At 33.3% G+C, this 21773-nt stretch overlaps 1 protein-coding gene across 1 annotated transcript; it reads left to right on the forward strand.

Moving 5' to 3' along the window:
• The first annotated feature begins 170 nt into the window (after positions 1-170).
• On the forward strand, positions 171-19803 carry LOC125058327 (galectin-5-like). Its single transcript, XM_047662394.1, has 8 exons — positions 171-408; positions 1748-1836; positions 2639-2846; positions 6681-6821; positions 7754-7829; positions 16350-16381; positions 18002-18151; positions 18867-19803. Exons 1-8 carry the CDS (start codon positions 382-384, stop codon positions 18921-18923), a joined length of 780 nt encoding a protein of 259 aa, XP_047518350.1. The 5' UTR covers positions 171-381; the 3' UTR covers positions 18924-19803.
• Positions 19804-21773: the final 1970 nt, after the last annotated feature.

The raw sequence follows: 21773 nt of genomic DNA on the forward strand, positions 1-21773 counted from the left end.
TTAGATAGAATAGATTTTCTATTTTCAGTAACCTTAAAACCAAATTAAAAATTGGATAAAAATAATTTGCAATTAAATTGCATCGATTCTGTAAGACGTAGTATATTTCTCTATTGTTAGTTGTTACTTTATAATCTGTCAGTTTTGTCATTTTGCGTCATACTCACGTCATATGACGTATGACGTGAGTATGACGCATTCTAAATTCCTATTCCTTTGCCATTTTGTAGTCTAATGTTTATTAGAATTAAACGCTATTCTAAGAAAATCTTTATTTAACTTAGTTATATCACGGTCCACAATAAAGGTGTGACTTTAAACAGTTGTAAGAGACATCGTTTTATTATTTCCTTTTTATTCAACGTTAAATAAAGTGTAGAAATGTCCGTTCCGCCAATTTACAATCCGGTAAGTAAAATGCGTTTTATTCTTATTTATTGCAATGGAGCCTTTAGAAAAACGTTTCAGAAACATCTTTTGTCATTTTCAAGGCTTTTCAACTAGATACCGGCGCCTTTTGTAATTTATTTGCTATGTAAATACTCTTTGATAACGTAATACTACTTATCATCACCATTTAGGGAAATTTATTCGTGAAGGATGTCAGTATATTGCTAAATATTTTTCTTTTAGGTTTGTCACAGCATGGGCATAATTTTATTTTACCTTATATTCTTTTTTTTACAATTTTCCTTATGATTGAATTGAATGGATAGTACATATGTATATTATCTTTAGGAAATTAAACAGGTGTTCAGGGCCTATATCACTTTAATCAATAATCTTTTTATTATTAATTTGAATTCTTGTCAATTGTAATTATGTCTTTATTCCTATAAGTAAAGGTGTATTTTACAATGGCCAAAATTTTAAAGTAAAAGTATGAATTAGTAATCTATACCACAAAGTCATGGAGAAAAATTTAAATGAATTATAGCAATATAGCTTTTACTCAATTACTGTTATTATTATATTAGCATCTAAATAGGTCCTGAATATGTCTAAATAAACAAGATTTGTAAAAATGAAGTTAACTTAAGATTCCTTTAGGACATTGCTAGTTATTTGGAGTTGTCTATAAGTACACTGGCCTCTATTTAGTCTAAAAATAAGGTACAAGAAACAGGATGTATAGCAAGATATGTAGCCAATGTGTAATAAACAATAATTAAAAAAATATTAACAATAATCATCATCAAATATAACTTATCAGGTATCTTTAAATAAGTCTAAATTATTAATTGTATAATGCATTATTAATTATGTAATGTATTAAACTGTATTCCCAGCTGGTTCAATGAGAGCTTTACTGCGTTTGAACTAGAATTTTTAGAGAGTTTAATTTATTAGCTCTAATAAAGTACATTGCTAGGAGTGAATAAATTAAATTGTGCAAAGCCGGTCAATAGCAATTTTATTTTTCAACTGGTCAATTGTTTAAATATAAACAAGTTATCTTTTTTCAAGTCTAATAATAACTAATTTTAAAAACATAATTATCTTGTATGGTGTGACATCATTATTCAAGAATAAATTTAAAGGTCAATTTCATTTAAATTATACGTCATCATATGATTCACCTGGCAAAGTATATAAGTATCATTTTTAAACTGGATGCTAGTAAAACTGATATATGTAGCTATTAAATATTTGAGACTAAACTGTCTATAATACAATAAGAAATTGCTTTACTTCTATTCCTTGATTGTAATATATCTCCAATGTGATTAATAACATTTTGTTGCAGGTAATACCATGTGTGCATACAATTCCCGGGGGTATGTACCCAGGCCGTATGATCCGCTTTCAAGGAACTGTTCCTCCTGGTGCCCAAAGGTAGATAAAACATTCATCAACATTCCTGTTTAGTTAATACATATATCAAATAGTTATTCTTTTGATTAGGAATTCTCAAAATGTATGATAATGTCTATTAACAGTGAGCATTATATGACATGGACTTGGACATCTTATTGGACAAAATTGTTTGTATAATTTATGTGAATGTATCTTGGTTACAAATCTTAAATTGCTATTCTGAATCTAAGAATACTGCTGTTGGGTACAAAGAAATGACCATAGAGTCTTAGACTCTAAGGCAAGCCGTTTTCCTCGCGATGTTTTCCTTAACCGTTCGAGCGAATGCGCACATAGAAAGTAAGTCCATTGGTGCACAGCCGTGTATCTCCACCTCAGGGATGAGAGTCGCACGCTGAAGACACTGTCAAAGTCAACTTAAAAAGATTTAAACTACACTTTGTGTAGGTCACAAATGTCAAATGAGGGATCGTTCTAGTATTACGTCAAGCAATTTTTGGAGATTATTGAACACCCCCCCCCCCCCCCCATGTAACGCGCCGTAACGTTTTTCTGTACCCAAGTATAGTAAAATGTTTCGTGACCACCTAGTGACTCTTTATACCTAAAAGTTACCATTATGTGGTGTAAAGTACTCAAAAGTCGAAAATATTATTAACAATAACGCGTTAATCAATCCCCGCCCCGTATCGTAACGTTTTACAAAAGGACCCCCCCCCTCCCAAAATTCGTTACGTAATACTTGAACGCTTGTACCCATAGAGCGAACATCCAGCCATCAATGCGAACACCAGTACAGCATACGCTTACTCTTTTCCAGGTTCGCGATAAACTTCCAATGTGGTCCAAACACCGATCCACGTGATGATATTGCACTGCATCTCAACTTTCGCTTCATTGAGATGTGTATAGTGAGGAACCACTTGACTGCGATGAACTGGGGAATGGAGGAGACCAGCGGTGGTATGCCCCTTGTAAGAGGGGAATCCTTCGAGGCCCTGATACTCTGCGAACCTCAGTCATTGAAGGTATGTATAACTTGGAGTGTATAGGTATTAGGGATGCATCGATACGCCTTTTTGCCGATACGATACCGATACCGATACTCTTATAGAATTATCGCCGATTCCGATACCGATACTAATGCTTATTGAATTCAAATTAAATTAAGGTAAAATATATCAAGTCTGGTTAACGTTTTTAATATTTATTATAAAATATAAACAGTTACAAACTTTGAATAAGATTAAAGGTTTAGTAAATAAAATTAAGAGTAATAGTTAAATTAAAATAAATAACTGTTAATAATTAAAATTAACATTGATAAGATTTTTGTAATTCTGTATTCTATTTAATTTGGTATTGAAAAAATACTCCGCGCGATAGCACTTAAAAACCAACTAAAGTGTCTAGCGAAATGCAATACGCGGAGACTAAGCGGGTGTGAGGGGCATAGATAGTCCGTGCCTCGTTTCCCACGCCCCAGATCAAACAAGATGCGCTTTTATATTACTTTTTTTAAAGCGCGAAATTTGAAAAGTATCGTTGTATCGGCAATTAAAATATCGCCGATACCGATATATCGGCAAATTCAAAGTATCGCCGATATATCGGTATCGGTATCGGATGCATCCCTAATAGGTATGTTATCTAAAGCTGGCGGCTTCAACACTTTTTGCTTGTGTAGTGTCTGTGAATAAGCGCGAGACGTGATGTCAAACTGAAATACAATCACAAATACATCATGAAAAGACTGTCCGTCTCTCTCGCGCTTGGTCAAGCTTATGAGTATAAAAGAGACAGTTATTGTTTTTCTTTTGCTACTGGTTATGTTGATCTTTACTGTATTATATTATTATTATTTTAAACATTACCAGGGCAATCTCGTGTAATGGTGCACAATGTTTTTAATTATTTTTAGCATCTTAATAAAAACAGTTTCGTGAAAAAATGTTATATTTAATTTGACATCAGATGCGACTGGGGTTTCTAAGAGGAATATTGAAAGAATAGTTAGTGAAGTAAAAGTGAAGTGCGTTGAGCTAGATGGAGCTTATGTCGAAAAATGAAAAATTATTTACACAAACTACTCTTATACGTTCTTGGTCGGGCTTAGAACTTTTGGATCCACCCTCGTATGCACATAATATTTATATGTATTTGACACATTTTTATTTATTTACAACCCACCCAACCTTACTAAAACCAGAGTAGACTAAAATGTATAGCTTGGCAAAAAAGTAATATTTTTAAACATACTGTATAGTGAAATTGCATTAGTGTGAGTACTGTGAACACGCCAGCTTTCGATAACCGACCTATACAGATGTGCCATATGAAGCTAAATAGTTGTGGAATAGGCTGCCCGACTCTATTCAATTGGCTACCTCTCTATCATCTTTTAAAACTCTTCTGTTAACCTTATCCTATCCTGATCAATCATGACTTGTGTAATTCTTGTATTTCCTTTTCTTTTCCATTGCATCACTATTCGCTGTTCATGAATCTGTAAGATTAGCTTTTTGGTTTGTTATTAATTTTTTTTTTGTATTACTTTAGATTAAGGTTCTATATTTTTTTTATAACATTTGGTTCTGCACTTCTCGCACTCATCATGTTTCCTTTTTTTTACACGCTTTATATTAGCTTCACCTGTATGTATGTATGTAACCGACTCCTTCGGACTCGATTTTGACCCACTTTTAACGGACAGATTTAATTCAAACTTTGCGCACCTGTCAAAGATCGATGACAATGCTATAATCCGAAAGAAAATGAAAAAAATAAACTAAAAAATAAATAATAGGTAAAAAAAAACTAAAAAACACGCTTTTAAAGCACATCAAATGAAAATAACGTGAAAAATAATTTCTAATTTAGGCTGAAAATGGTAATGAACAAAAAATACTGGTATTATTGTGAAAAAGCGTGGGGCGCTCTTTTCGTCTATCGAGCAACCCAAGTTTTTTATTTTTTTTAACTATTATTTATTTAGTTTTTCTCTTTAACTAGGGTTGCCTGGAAGAGATCGCTTATTAGCGATAAGGCCGCCCGTTGCATCCCTTATAATTCTTATAATAGGGAGTGTATACTCTGTATCCCGACCCTATTTGTTTTGGGTTTTTTTTAACAGGGGGCAAACAGCAGGAGGCTGACCTGATGTTAAATGATATCCAGGGTAATATTTAGAAGTCTGAAGGCCCCAAATTATTTTCCAAATATTTTTTTCAGTTTATTGTGAAACCAAGTAGATTAGTATTTAACAAACATAAAAATATATAAAAAGAAAAGTTGTTTACTAGTGAATAGTCGGAATGTAAAACATTTTTTTCCCGAAGTCTATTGTGGGGGCCTCTTGTGGGCCTCAGTAACAAGATAAAAATGTTTTCAAAAATTTTATTATATGTTTGTAGAAAATACGACACTAAAAATGGAAAAAGGTATTTAATTTGAAAGTTAATGACGCATTATCTAAATAGTTTACTTAAATATCACAAAAAAATATATTTCTAAATAATTAAAGAAATATACATATACGTATTGATATTTACTATTTAATTCACGACTATTGATTGGAGTTCAGTAGACATGTGAGTTACAAGAGGCTTATGATTGCGAAAGTATGATGCAAATATTCTTGTAGAAACATTGTCTGAATATAGTACAAATACAGCATCAATAGTTGTATAAAAAAAACTAAAATGTTGACTATAGCTAACTTCAGGGTGTCGGTTTTTTGTGATGGTGTGCGCGGGCATCGTAAAAATCTCTCATCATTTTTCCCTCACGCGCCAAAAGAAGTATAACTTCAAAATATATATTTAATATATAAAATTCTCGTGTCACGGTGTTTGTAGTTAAACTCCTCCGAAACGGCTCCACCGTTCTCATGAAATTTTGTGTGCGTTAATGTTAAGGGTAGTCCACCCTTAAATTTTTTTTTTTAATTTTTAGATAATTTTTAATTTTTTTATGATACAGCCATTGATATACAAAAAAACCAAGATGCACACTCAACGTCAAAAAAACGTCCTCAAAAAATGAGCGCAACATTCTAAATTGTTCGCTCATTTCAAATAGTCTCGCGTCTAATAAGTGGAGTCGATGTTATTTATTTGTGTTTTTTTTATAAATAAATTTATGTACTTTTGAACTTTTTTGTGTGTAGTTTTTGACAAATGTATTTACGCTATATAAAGTGTAGGTCAGGAGGTAGCCAATTTAACATTTTTTTTTAATTTAAAGAAAAAACTTTTTAACCGGATTAAAGTTATGTATTATTATAAATTTACAACTATTTAACATCCAACACCTTTTGTCTTCAGTCACCGTGACCACGCACGCTGTAAAGCACCCGAAAAGTCGGATAAATTTATGTTAAATATGTAGTTGTAAATAAAAAAGTCATGTTCGACTCCACTCAATACCTTGTCCTACCGACCACGGTCGGTCGTAAAATTTTATTTCTTTATGTACGTATACATTGCGTTGTAATAACAACTTTAAGCAATTCGCGTAAGGTTGATTTTGCAATAATATATGCTTGTAACATATACTGTTATAGACATACTGTTATAGAAAGGGACAGAAATAGTGTTTCGGGACACTTTCTAGCGTTACTTTTATTCGAGACTGTGCATCTTGGGTTTTTTGTATAACAATGGATACAGCATTAAAAAATACATACAACCCCTAATTTTCACCCGACCACGATCAACCCCTTTTTTATTATAAATGATAGACATGGCAAAACGACGTTTGCCGGATCAGCTAGTTTTATATATATTACACACTTAGTCTTATGTAACTGTGGACATATTTCCTTTTGGTCTGGGTAAATTGTATTATTTTGGTGATTCCAGGTGGCAATCAATGGTGTTCACTTTTGCGAGTTCCCTCACCGTACACCGTTCCAACGTATCTCGCATTTAACTATTGACGGTGACGTCATGGTCAATTTTATCGGATTCGAGGGCGCGCAGCCGCCTACCCAGATGTATATGGTAAGGATACCTTTTTGGGAATAATAAAAGTAATAAAGAAAAGTCAAATTGCTCTCAACTCAAAGGAAAAATCACTATTTTCTTATTTTATATTTACTTTATACTTTTGGAACGAAGTTCCTTATCGCGCGTTGTGAAAGGGGGCTAGACGGAAAAAATTCTTACGAAAAGTTGTCACGACACTTTTTTGCTATTTGCTATCGTAATACACCGGTTCTCGTCCGATCACCGAAGTTAAGCAACGTCGGGCGAGGTCAGTACTTGGATGGGTGACCGCCTGGGAACACCTCGTGATGTTGGCTTTTTTTTTCGTCGTAAGATTGGTGTCGAGAAAATCTATCATACTGTTATGATACCAATTAACATATAAATTAATCGAAAGGAATTTCGTTCCATCCGGGTGTCCCTTGACACCTCTAAAGTTTTTTTTACACACAAATCTTCAAGACTTCATTACTTACACTGTTTAGTTTTACTATTATTATTATTATTAAAAAAAAATTCTCTTTTTGCGTGGGCGCAAGCTATTGTGGTCTCTGGCAGAATGAACAGCGCTGTGGAACAGTCTGCTCCACAGCATAATGCTGATCCAGGGCCAGTTACAACCATTTGAGAACTGGCAGTAAATGTAAAATTAGAAGCATTTAATGTATATTTCTTTTTTGACGTTCATAAGTGTACATTGTTTTTTTTTATTATTTTTCTTTCTTTTTTGATTATCATTATTATTATTTAGTGTGTTTCTGTGTGTGTGTTTCCTTAGTAATAGATGTTATGTCTATAATGTATACACATGTACACATGTCCGAAAACCTTGTAAGGAACTTGGTCTGTTACCTAAGTTTGGATTCAAATTAATATTAAATGTTTACTTATCTAAATCTTACTCTAAAATTTAAGTATTGTAACGAAAAATTCATATAATCTTTCAGTCTGAACCACCAGCATATGGGGCATATGGAGCTCCGCCCCCCGCCTACGGAGCCCCGGGGTATGGTGGTCCTCAAGGTAAGTTGAATGAGCTCCAATGGGATTGTAAAACGAAACTCTCCATTGGTCATCAGCGCGTAATGAAAGCACCCAAAAAGAAAGAAAATCGTATGCGTTGACATAGTACGTCGTACACGTTGGCATAATACGTCGTATGCGTTGACATAATACGTCGTACGTGTTGACATAGTACGTCGTACGCGTTGACATGATACGTCATATTTTGTCCGATTGACCAATGACGGAACATTTCGTTTTACGTTTCACGCATGTACTACAAAACGCTTTTATTGCATATTAAGGTGTGCATACTCTTGTCTTGAGTTCTCCCGTATGTCAAATGCTCATTTTGACATACGTGAGTATGCGCTAAGCTCGATTCTCGTAGTTTAACAATGCGTTCTATATTATATATAAAATATGTTTGTAAGTTAATTAAGTTTTTTTTAATGTTAAATATGGAGAATCGTATCTCGATTCGCCTAAGCACTTTTTAAAATATAAGGAATTTATTTGGTATAGACATATTGGAAAAGGAGGAAAATGCCCTCAATGTCACACGTCACTCACCTAGCTAAAACCCACCACGCACCTTATATGGGCCCTTGTGGTACGCCAAGGCATTTCACCTAAATGTATATACAAACAATAATTTAGCCCTAAGGGAGCGTTCAAGTATTACGTAACGCTATTTTTGGAGATTATTGGACTCTCTCCCCCCCCCCCCCCCCAAGTAACTCGCCGTAACGTTTTTCAGTACCCAAGTATAGTAAAACGTTTCGTGACCGCCTAGTGACTCTTCAGTTACTATTATGTGGTGTAAGTCGAAAAAAATATTAACAATAACGCGTAATTTAATCCCCGCCCCGCATCGTAACGTTTTACAAAAGGACCCCCCCCCCCCAAAATACGTTACGTAATACTTTTACGTTCCCTAAGTGATACTATGGAAGTGTTTAGGCGATCGAGGCTTGTAAATATGTAGTGCATTTTGATTAACTCTTGCTAACCGCATGTATTATTTAGACTAAGCATAACTTATTCGATCGTTTTGATATTATATAAGCAATGTTACATCTTCGGACGGGTGGAGTCATTTAGTGTTCGATAAGGTTATCATATATATATATATATATATATATGTATGTTTATTTTGTAATGCTACAGCTGACATGATATATATAAGAAAAAGAAATTATTCTAAACATCCAAAGATTACGAAAGGAAAAAATCTAAAATTATTAAATACATTTAACTAAGTAATACTTAAATCGGGTGTGTTGTGATGGTGTGAATGAGAGAAACTAAAATGTGTTGCTGAAATAATGATAGAACGATTTTTATTGTTATTTCATAAAAGTCCTTCAAAATAATTATTTTAATATAACACCCAATTTAAACTGATAATATTCTAACGTAAACTGCTTGTAATAATTCAAGTGACAAGACAAAATTCGCCTCTTTCCACAGATTAACAATCTTAAAATTAATTTAAACGTCATGTGTCAATTACTGATAATTAACAATCTAAAATAAAAATTTGGGGACTCATAGCCTAGCGGTCTTATTAAGTGGCAGCTAGGTGAGGGGTACCGGGTTCGATTCCCGGTTCGAGGGCAAGTTTTAATTTAATTTAAATTTGTCCTCGGCCTTTGGGAGGGTTGTGCGGTACCGGGCGAGTGCCTTAACCGTACATGGAGGACACGGTCGAATTTCTAAGGCAAGCAGTGAGTATGCTACCTAAGAAAGGAGACTGTGAAGGTTTAGAACGTAGCAATACAATCTAGGCCGAGGATGGCTAAATTACAAGTGCGAATTATAAAAATCTTATACTTGACGCTGGCTAATGCACAAACCGTGCCAGAGCCAAAAAAAAAACAAACAAGCCGCGATTTGCACGGTCAGGCCCAACCAGTAAACTTTGCGTTATAGAAATAGAACCTGTTTTTTAGGTTTTGCAGGATACGTCATATAACGTCCTATCAAAAGAAAATTGAATATACGGGATCGTGATAATGTATTGCGAGAAATGAAACGATTATACGCTCCGTTTGATTATGATTGAAATTATTTTTACGATGCGCGCCACACCGTCACAAAAAACCGACACCCTGAAGTTAGCATAGTCAAAATTTAAAAAATGTCCATATCTTTAATTAAGTAGTAATATTTTTTTGGATATTTAGATAAACTTTATTTAACTATAGTTTAAACTTTATATAACTAGCGTTTTAATAAAACTTTATATGATTTACTATCGTAATTTTACTAATCCAATTCAAAATGAAAATTGATACGTTACTTGAAATCGTCTGGACTTATTAAGAAAATTCTTATTAATATACGCCGATAACAGCCAAAAAATTCCGCATTAAAATCGGAGAAGATTTAGCGATGTGCCAAGAATTAGAATCTGTTGATGTTATTTTGGAAAAAATTAGGGTATTTCGAAATTTTTATTTGACGACTTTAAAAATTTGATTATATATAAATTGCCTTAACATTAACCTTAACGTGTGTCTTCTTTAAATCTAAAATTTTGTGCTCTTAAATGTATTGTTGAGTTTTTTTTGCAACTACCCGCAACGCTTTGAAAATATTATGTAATCTATTTTTTTATATATCGCGAGTGTTACTTATATAAGGTAAGCATATACTATTATATATGGTTGTGGGACTACTAACATATATTAACCAGTTTTATATGAGTTTGTGAATGTGTAAATTTTAGATCAGAACTAGCAGTATCCAAACGATTCTCAATCGTTAAAATCCCGACACGCAATGAAAACGTGCGCCGATTAAAAACGGTTTTAGGTCTAGGACTTAGTGTTCTATATCTGTTTCATGATATAATTTTTTAATAGGCGATCGGTCTTCTGCGCCTGACACACTTCGACTGGATCTAAGGGAGCGTTCAAGTATTACGTAACGAATTTATGGGGGGGGGTTCTTTTTGTAAAACGTTACGATACGGCGCGGGGATTGAATTACGCGTTATTGTTAATATTATTTTTGACTTTCCAGTACTTTACACCACATAATGGTAACTTTTACGTATAAAGAGTCACTAGATGGTCACGAAACGTTTTACTATACTTGGGTACAGAAAAACGTTACGGCGCGTTACATGGGGGGGGGGGTCAATTATCTCCAAAAATTGCGTGACGTAATACTTGAAAGCCAAGCGTACATGGAAAGTCCATTGGTGTAGAGCCTGGGTTCGAACCTACGACTTTGATAGTGTCAGGAATAAAAGGCTGGTGTTCTAGTCTAGCAATAAAGAACCAAGGGTTGTAACGCCGCGTACATATGTTAAACGGATCTAGAGTTTACAACTTTGTCAAACTCATTTTAGATTTCGTTCTTTAGTTGGCCTTTTTTTTTGTTCGTAGTTTTTAGCTTTTTTTTCTTTGCAGGATTCTACTGAGAAAATGTAGTAGCTGTTGAAAAAAGGTATTTTTTTTGTAATTAAAATTAATATATACGACAAATCGAAGGCAAGTGATAGATGCTTAACTCTTTTAATTAATTTTTGAAGTCAAACTTCTTTATCGGCGTTGGAAAAAAATTTACACACATTTGTCACATTTTTCGGTTACGCGCCATCTTTTTCTTGTCCGTACCACGGTTGATCCGAAGAGATTCGAAGCCATTAGTAACAAAAATATATAATAACGATAACAATGATAGTAATACTAATAATTCTATTACAATTTATGAAATTCTGTAATAATCTTAGTACTACATAGTAGTACAGTAATAAGTTAAAATGAAATAATTGTATTTGTATTCATGTCTATGATAATAAAAGCCTTTTGTTAAACTTTATCTAATTTAACTTTATTTAACCAATTTCTGTAAAGTTGCATATAGTAGATCATTTTTCGAAAAATAAGGTCATAAAGAAGTTTCACTTCTTACGTGTGTACACCTAGTACACGCACACATTTTTTTAATCTTAATGAATATCTTTTAATTAGTAAATTTACGCACCCTGTTTTGTTTTCATATCCAAAAACTATACGACCGTGTTGAAAAAATGTGCAATGCCAACTGTGACATAAAGATGGCGTGTTCAGTCTGAAATGTAAAAAGATTTTGAAGTGAAAACTTGTTTAGCGGCGTTGTACACTTTTTTTGGAATGAGTAAAAAATGTTAAACTCGCGTCAGGACACGTGACCTGATCGAAAATTCATAAGACGGATGGAGAGTAGACAGCTGGCGCGGCGTATTTAAATATAAATTGTCATATTGTGTACGATAGCGCAATAAATAAATATTGTATTCTACCACATAAATAATAGTAGTTTTATACTGATAATTAAAGCAATTCGTGCAAAATTATTCCCTAACCATTCCAAAATATCAAAAACAACGTTAATATTCAAGTTTACACTTCTGCGGGCACTCCCGGAGTGCAACCCGTCGTTTTTTTTATTTATTTTCCTATCACCCGTCTTCAAGTTGTCGTTGATTTATGGACCGATTTTATAGCATATGTTTGTTTACCTCAGACCGTTGAAAACATTTGGGACTTGACATCCATCTCTGGGAATCTAAATGACAGCTATGACCTGTCACAGCAATGACATTTGACGCAAGCACTCGGATGAAAAATCGAATATAACCTTTTTTGAAGTCTAATTCCACTATGATTGTTATTCCCTTCAGTATTGTTGTACAGTGTGATTACTGTCTCACTTTATCTCGGTGTAAACACGCTTGTCAGAAAGAGACGAATAATCCCAGATTGGTCTAGTTTAGTCATAACAGAAATTTAGTATTGCACAGTGCACTAGGCCTGTCTCTTTTCATCGCACTGTAAATGCGTTTGTCAGAAAGGGACGAAAGAGTCCAACATTGATCTAGTCTTAACAGACATTCAGTATTTATTGTACAGTATTCACTAGGCCTGTCTCTTTTCATCACACTGTAAACGTGTTTGTCAGAAAGAGACGAAACAGTCCAAGATTAGTCTAGTGTTTATGCACAGAAATAAATATCCATTGCCCAGCCCAAATGTTTTCAATTCTTTCTTGATTAAAATTTGTATTAAATTTGTACTTTCTTTCGTGATGTGAAATAAATACGGGATTTGTTTTTCAGGTGCCCCATAGAAGAAGCAAAGATATAGTTTTAAGTATTGCGTATTGCCTTTATGCTTTTTAATAACGGTTGGATAAATTAAGATATACTAAACATATATTTTTACGATATAGAGCTTAATTGAAATCATTATGAAGAGTCTTTCTGTCTTATTTTTTTAAATTCCTATATATTTTATATTGTTTACAGTCTTCGAATGTTATGTGCAGTGGCGTAGCTAGGCAACCAAGGGCCCTGGGGCAAATTGAAAAATGGGGCCCCCTGCTGTGTAAACTGATTAGGTTTTATCAAATAAAAATATACAAATACTTTAAAAATGCTAAGCTACTTAAGCTATTTTGTGCACTGCAGGGCACTCGAACAACTGTGTTGTTTAATTCTTTCTTATAAATGCTTCCAATCTCGAATTACAAAACGCACTATATCCGTCAAATTCAACACTGCCAACCTACAGAAAGAATTTAGGGGAATTCCCTAGGCATAACTATTGAATTTCTCTCAACTGAGTTGTCATGATTAAAGTGGGGTTGCAACCTGTCATATTTATTTTGAAAATGGGAGAAACTTCCAAAATTTCAGTTCGATCGAGATTTCTGGTAAGGATTTGAGGGCCCCCTTAGCTTGAGGGCCCCGGGGCACTGCCCCGCCTAGCCCCTAGGTAGCTACGCCACTGGTTATGTGGTGGTTTCCAACGGGGAACAGCCCCAAGTTTCATCAAAATAGTGTCAGTTTTGAGTTTATGTTGACAGTTTAAATTGTTAACAAAGTTGTCTTGTTTCCTAAAAATTCTATCACAATCTAAGCCCGAATACAAAAGTTTTGTCAAAATTTTGTAATAAATTTAAAAAAAAAGGTAAAATTGGTTTTTTTTTAAAGTTGAATGTTTAACTAACTTACTATACATATAATGTATGATATTGTTTCTAATGCGTCTAGGGAGCGCTATTCAAGAGTTCCAGATATTTTGTTAGTAAATTTTACATTAAAAAAAATCTAAAGCTCAGAGGTAAAATTTAGGTTCGACCCGAAAGTTTTTTTGATGCAGCAGCTTTTCTGTGTGTTTGGGCGAAGTTTTTAATTATTTGTTATCTATTGCTTTCTTGTTATGCTTATAAAGTATAATGGTTAATAAAAAAATATAAATTAATATTGAGTTTTTATTTAATCTTATGTATAAAAATGAAACCCGTTTTCCGTTGTCACGACATAACATGAAAACGGCTTGACCGATTTGTCTGATTTTTTTTAAATAATATTCCTTGAAGTAGGAGGATGGTTCTTACGGAGAGAAAAATTTAAAAAAAAATGAGTGAAAAGTCTAAAAATAACACTTTTCTATATTCCCATACAAAATATTCGTAATAATACTTAAAAGTCAATTTGAACTTTAATACCATATCATAAAGTTCAAATGTTAGTGGAGGGGTTCCGGGAAGGTAAATTTTTATTTTTTGACATAATGTATGTCTTATCAACTTTCTTTTTTTTATCTTACTAGCTAGACCGGTGTCCCGAATAGCAAAATAAGTATTTAAAAAAAATAAAGATACGACTGTCAGGCGGTACGATGTTCGCCAGGCCAGCTAGTAGGTATATAAAATTCTCGTGTCACAATGTTTGTTCCCATACTCGTCCGAAACGGCTTGACCGACTCTTATGAAATTCTTTATGCATATTTAATTTTTTATGCATATATCTTTCAAACCCCTAAGTGTTAAGGGGTGTCTACCCCAATTTTTTTTTTTTATTTTTAGATTTTTTTTTAATTTTTTTATGATACAGCATACAAAAATACATACAACCCTTAATTTTCACCCCTCTACGATCAACCCTTATTTTTTATTTAACTAAAACAATGTTTCTTAGAAATAATATACATGGCAAAACAACGTTTGCCGGGTCAGCTAGTTTTAATCTAAAATTTAGTTTAGCCTACATAAATGTCGTTAATTTTGACGTGACAACAACTAATAAATCGATGAACGCACGAAAAAGCATGACTCTTTGTCCCGTTACGCTCATTGTCCCGGTACGCTCTATGTACGCATGCGCCGCATCTATCTCTCTTCCACTCGAATACTTAAGTATACAATTATTTCATCAATGTTTTGTTATGACGTCACACTAAACTATCGCCATTTTTTATGCACTTCCTGTACTTTACCCTCTGTAGGTGTTTCTCTTTTATTTTCCATAAGATCGCCTGGAAGATATCGCTTGTTAGCGAGCCACTCGTTTCCTAATAACTTATGTAACCTGCTTTCTCATATGTATTTTTTGTATGAGGTAACTAAGTGTAAATTAATAAATAATTTTTATAAAAACGATCGAATAATTTTTGAAAGTAAAATTACTAAATAAACCAACCATAGGGTCTAGATATAGTATAGGATAAATAAGTAAATATATACTTTATTATACTTAGTCAAAATCCAATACGCCAAATGAGTTTCATTGTCGGACGTTGAGACAATATGTAATTCCACCCGTATCACCTTGACGTCCGTCGTTCCACAATCAAGCGTTTCTTAAGGCAATTTTTGCCGCGCACCACCACTATGTGGAGTGTGCTGCCCTCTGAATGATTTCCGAACCAATTAGACTTACAATTCGAAGAAAAGGGTGAACTAATTGCCTTCTGTCAATGTGAGTGTCCATGAGCGGCGGTATCACTTAACATCAGATGAGCCTCCTGCCCGTTTGCCTCCTACTACATTAAAGAAAAGTCGGTAAATATGTATGTCACACACCCTTATTCACTCACATGCACCCACACACTTACTCATTCGATTACATGCACCCACACATTCACTCACATGCACCCTCACACTTACTCATTCGATTACATGCACCCACTCATTCACTCACATACCCCACACACTTACTTCATCACTCACATGCACCCACACACTTACTCATTCTCTCACATGCACACACACACTCATTCGCTCACATGCACCCACACACTTACTCATTCACTCACATGCACCCACACACTTACTCATTCTCTCACATGCACACACACACTCATTCGCTCACATGCACCCACACACTTACTCATTCGCTCACATGCACCCACACACTTACTCATTCACTCACATGCACCCACACACTTACTCATTCACTCACATGCACCCACACACTAACTAATTCACTCACATGTACCCACACACTTACTCATTTACTGACATGCACCCACACACTCCCTCGTGCTTTCACGCATGTTGTAAACAGTTTAAAATAAAACAAAATTGTAATAGAAAAACACTAACAAAAATTGTTTAAGAATAAACTATTAAGTTTGTTAACATACTAACTAACACAGATATTTTTTACTTAAAAAGGTTCCAAAATCTTACACATTATTATGAATAAATATATTTTTTTAAATCATAACTTCTGTATGAGAATATATTCTATTTTTACAGGTTTCCAAGCGGGTATTCCTCCCAGTTCAGGCGTAAGTATTTTTTTAACTATACATTACAATTATCGTTCAAACAATGGCGTAGCGTGGCGGCAAAATTTCACAATAAATAATTTATTTTATTAACAAAAAACAATCCTCTCCTAACAGGTGACCATAGACAAGAATACATAACCTATAAAGATTTACACACAAAATAAATATAAGAAATTAATTAGGCAAAGTTAATTGTTTTTAGAGACACTAATAAATGGTAAAACTCAATTCGCACAACGGACAATAAAAATTGACCGTTATTAATCATCTAACTAATCTAATACAACGAATCAAGTGACCCTTTTCATTTGGTGCGTTAGGGAAAAATTATGAGAGTAAATTTTTTGCAGTTATACTTCTTTAGGCGCGTTATGAAAAATTTATAAGAGTGAAATTTAACGATGCGCGCGCACCGTGACACAAAATTATCAGTATGGGCGCCGAGCGTGCGCGAGCGAGATGGGAATAAGACAATCTAAAAGTAAAAAGAAATAGAATATGCGTGACGTGACGAAGAATTTTGAATGACCATAATGACATTTTTAGTACCTTTTAAACAAATAAAGGAGTTTTAATTATTTTTTCAACGAAATTTAGCAATGCTTTTTCACAAAGACCTATTGTTACTTATTAGTTAAAAGGTTATGAAACATACCTAGTTATTAAATTGAATTAAAAATATAATAAAATAATAAATAAATATTAATAAATAATTGAATTATATTTAAAAAAAATAAAGAAGGCCAAAGAAGTATAACTTCTTACGCGCGTACATAAGTACACGCACCCTTTTTTTTTTCTTTTGTGTCGTTTTTCTACAATTTTTGAAAAGATTTTTATCTTGTAACGCTAAAGAAGTATAACTTCTAACTCGTGTTTTTTTTTAATTTATATATGTATAGTATACATTGAAATACCTAAATAAGTAGGCGCAAAATTGCTTCCACCACGTTACGCCGCTGCATTATAATTAAAAACGGGCATAATTTATAAGCTTCTTCTGTTGGTGCCTCTTCATTACTGGTGGTTGGTCGTCGAAACGTCCAGTGCAAGATGCAGCAATCTGCAGTCGCAAATCCCGTCCACTCTCAAACGTTACGAACCCATGATTTTTCCTTTAACATATAATCTATATACATAATAATGAAACCCGTTTTCCGTTGTCACGACATAACATGAAAACGGCTTGACCGATTTGTCTGATTCTTTTTTTATAATATTCTTTGAAGTACGAGAATGGTTCTTACGGAGAGAAAAATTAAAAAAATTGAGTGAAAAAGTCTAAAAACAACACTTTTTTATATTCCCATACATAATATTCGTAATAATACTTATAAGTCAATTTGAACTTTAATACCATATCATAAAGTTCAAGTGTTAGTGGAGGGGTTCCGGGAAGGTAAATTTTTATTTTTTGACATAATGTATTTGTTGTCTTATCAACTTTCTTTTTTTTATCTTAGCTAGACCGGTGTCCCGAATAGCAGAATAAGTATTAAAAAAAAATAAAGAATCGACTGTTAGGCGGTACGATGTTCGCCAGGCCAGCTAGTTTAAGATAATGAAATAGTGTTTATTACACTGCTATCGGATTTATGTAATAATGAATAACTTTAGGGGTACGCTACAACATATGCCGCACCGCAACAGCGACAAGGGCTCGGTACGGGCGCAGCTGTAGGGTTGGGAGTTGGTGCCTTGGCGGCAGGAGGTCTCGCTGGTTACGCCCTGGGCGGTGGATTCAGCAGTGACAGCCCTACGCGTGAGGTACATAAATAATTTGGATTTTAATACTTTAATATTTCATCCTAGTATGTTAAATTTAAAAAAAAAACAAAATCATTTAATCATTTAGGTAACACAATGTACACTTATGAACGTCAATAAAGAAATATACATTAAATGCTTCTAATGTTACATTTACTGCCAGTACTCAGATCAAGGGCGTAGAACGGATGAGAATTAGCAATAAACTCTCCGCCACTCTTTTTAATCGCCAAGTTTTTGTTTTACACAACGTTTGTAAGGAGCTGCAACCATTTCACCATGTTCCACATGACGTCTTTAAGTAATTAATAGTTAATTAATCATAAAATTAAAAACAAGGATTTGTTCTCTATCAGCAGTAGGCATGGTGAAATAAGAGCACTCTAGTGGGAACATGGCGCATTATTAGTTAAATAAAAAAGAACTGGAGAAATCGTTTAATAGAATGAAAATAACGTAGAATCTTGGACAGACTAGGCTAAAATAAAATTTGCAATTTCCGTTAAGCATTGAATCGTTAAATTCTTTGTTTATTCGTTTCTGAAACTATTTTTTTTACACGTTTTTGTAATTTTGACAAGTTTGTCAGCTGTCAAATGTCTGTCATCGCATTGTGCAGTAATCATGCTTTTGACATATTAGATACGACAATTGACTTTATGTTTACTGTCCAATAAGTTTAATGTGTTAAAATGAGATCTCTTTGCTCCCACAGGAACCGCAAGTGGTTGGATTCTCTGAAAGTTTCGGCGGCGACGATTGGGCAGAGTAATACAAGAGGCCATAGTGTTAATTTAATTTGATCAATGTACTATAAGCCTTACATAATGCCTTCGATATGTAACACGCGAAAATTCTCTTGATAAGATTTAAAAAAATATTTCAATATTAGTGACTATACAAATAATTGTTTTTAATTATGTCATTGCCTTTAAAAGATTCATAATTTTAAGAACCCACCAAAACGCTTCTAAGTGCAAGATGGCGTCGCATCAGTATTTTGTACACACGTAAACAAATGTCAAGTTGATTAAGTGTTAATTGTCATTTTTAACTTATCAAAGGGACTAAAAGAAACTCTAGATCACTATAGGATTAGACAGGCGAAGACATTTACAACTGGTCTGTGACAATTGTGTCACGTGGCTGAAGTATAAAATCTATATTTTTGATTATGGATTTTTTGATAAATTATTGATTAGTTATTGTACCTCATATAAGTATAACCCATTTCTCGCTTTTAACTAAAGTACTCTTTCGTTTCTTTCTGGCAAATTTTGTTTAGAGTTTATGTGAAATGAGAACCGGCGTCACCAATATAATTCTGATTTAACAAAAATACTTTTAATTTTTTAAAGTATCAAGATTCATATAATAAAAATAGTTCACTTTTCTAAATATCAAGGGATTTTTCAAACTATAATGACGTAACAGTGTTGCCAGCAATAAAAAGGTAATTTAGTACTGCAGGAACCTCAAATATCATAGCACAGATTTAACTAAGGCTTATAGTGTGTTTTTTTTAATTTGGGAGTCTACAGATTCAGATATATATGAGATAATAATTGTATTATAAAAAAGCTTTGATAAATTAAGAAACAATAGTCTATAGATGATATCTTTGACTATTTTATAAAAAACACAGTACTATAGTAATAGTCTAATTTAGACTATTACTGTAGTAATTGCGTGGGACGGAATTGCGATATGTCAAATGTCTTTATTTTGTGGCGCGCAGAGCTTGTCAGTTGTCACTTTGACAGCTTACTGTTGTACACAGATAATGGATACAACATTGTTATTATATAGATTCAACATGTAAGTACAAAATGAAAATTTATTATTTTAAAAACAAATATACTAAACATTTAGAAAATATTTAAATAGATTATGATTGAAATTATTTATTTTTCATTTATCTGTCAAATTACGCAATGCGTGGCACGAGAGTTTCGTAGTTCGCAAAAATTTTATGAGCCATCAATTCCTATATTTTAATTTGAAGCAATATTCTGTATTTGTGACTCCCCAAATTTATGTATAGTGCAGGCAAATAAGTTGGCAAGAGCCTCACGAAGTACACCGAAGTTAGTACTTCTAGCCACTTCGTACAACACTTCGACTTCCCATGTCAAATACGAAGGATAATTGATGAACCTAGTTACTTACTGAGGGTGTGCAATTATTTAATCAATTACCATCTAAAATTCGTAATACATATTAGCGCGTTTAACCAATTTAAAAGGGCATTAAAGATATAAGAATGAGTCTGGTAGACTAAAATTGGGAAGGCTGATGGCGACGTGTATCTCGTTCGTATATACATATTAAGTTTCTCATGTAAATAAAAATACATTTTTTGTAATGACCAATAAAGTTCTTGAAACATACCAATTTAGACTTTAGTTGACAACGTTGACTGGTTTGTGAAAGCTTCGTGAGTAGTGGTTTTAAGTCTTGCCAACTTATAGGCCGAGAGCTTGATTGTCAATAGATGATGAACAAAATTATTCTTGTGATTATAAATCTAACCCCGTAACAGACGAATGTCAAAAACTAATAAGCATGCTTCGAAGGGGCTTTATTAAGGGCATTATTATATTAAAAAAGTATATGCTTTTTAGAAATGTATAGTCCAGTAACACTTGAATATGAGTTTGTCTCACGAATACTATGGTTGATCAAGTTAGTTTGTGGTAAAAAAGAAACAATATGACGAAATTCTCGTGATATTTTAATGGGTAAATCAAGATCAGCTACCCGGTATGATTCTTAGAGCTTAGAAGTCAATATAGAACGAAAATGCGAGCAAATGATAAATCTGTTTTTTTTTTTTAATTTTTAAGGGGATTTCAATTGACTTATAATTATCGATATTAAAAAAGCCATGAGAAAATCATATAGATAGCTACCCAGCTCCTTAGCTAATTTTAATGCCATTTCGTTAATTTCGACCTATTCGAGAGACAGACTATATTGGCTTTGTGTAATTAAGAGTTGCCATGGTAACGGTTTTTTGTTAAGTTGTTACCATGGTAATCGTATATGTGGGTGACAAAACGATTCTAAATTATGCCTTAGATATTATAAAAAATATATTTTAATAAAAATCGGTCATAGGCACTATTGTAGATTTCATTCAATATTTTTCATTAAGTTTATGTTGTGTGCAAGTTCGATTTTCCGACATATAAGACGATACTTATAATAAAGGTGGAAAAAAAAAGAGTGTGTGTACTTATGTACACGCGTTAGAAGTTATACTTCTTTGGCATATGGAAAAAAATAACTAAAATGCAGTAGTGACTAACGATAAATATTAAAATTAATCAATAAAATTATTATTAGTAAATACTATCACCGTCGTATATGAAATTGATTTAATAAAAACACCAAAATAATATTTATTTATTCACACTGTTTAATTGTACTGTTACGAAACACGTGTTCTAAATATAAAAATACTAGAATATACAATTTGAACATAGTTATCATCGATTTTCATACTGATAATTAAGTGTCACGGTGCGCGCGTATCGTAAAATTTCATTCTCATCAATCTTTCATAACGCGCCTAAAGAAGTATAACTTCAAAAAGTTTCCAATACAATACATTTTTGAC

The sequence above is a fragment of the Pieris napi genome, chromosome 18, assembly GCF_905475465.1.
Source record: "Pieris napi chromosome 18, ilPieNapi1.2, whole genome shotgun sequence".
NCBI classification, from domain to species: domain Eukaryota; kingdom Metazoa; phylum Arthropoda; class Insecta; order Lepidoptera; family Pieridae; genus Pieris; species Pieris napi.

What these genes read in the sequence shown, in the direction of transcription:
- LOC125058327 (XM_047662394.1), top strand. Translation starts at nt 382, where the DNA reads ATGTCCGTTCCGCCAATTTACAATCCG. An exon ending in GTTCCTCCTGGTGCCCAAAG is followed by an intron (nt 1,837 to 2,638) that starts GTAGATAAAACA and finishes ACTCTTTTCCAG; the next exon opens with GTTCGCGATAAACTTCCAAT. An exon ending in CGCCTACCCAGATGTATATG is followed by an intron (nt 6,822 to 7,753) that starts GTAAGGATACCT and finishes ATAATCTTTCAG; the next exon opens with TCTGAACCACCAGCATATGG.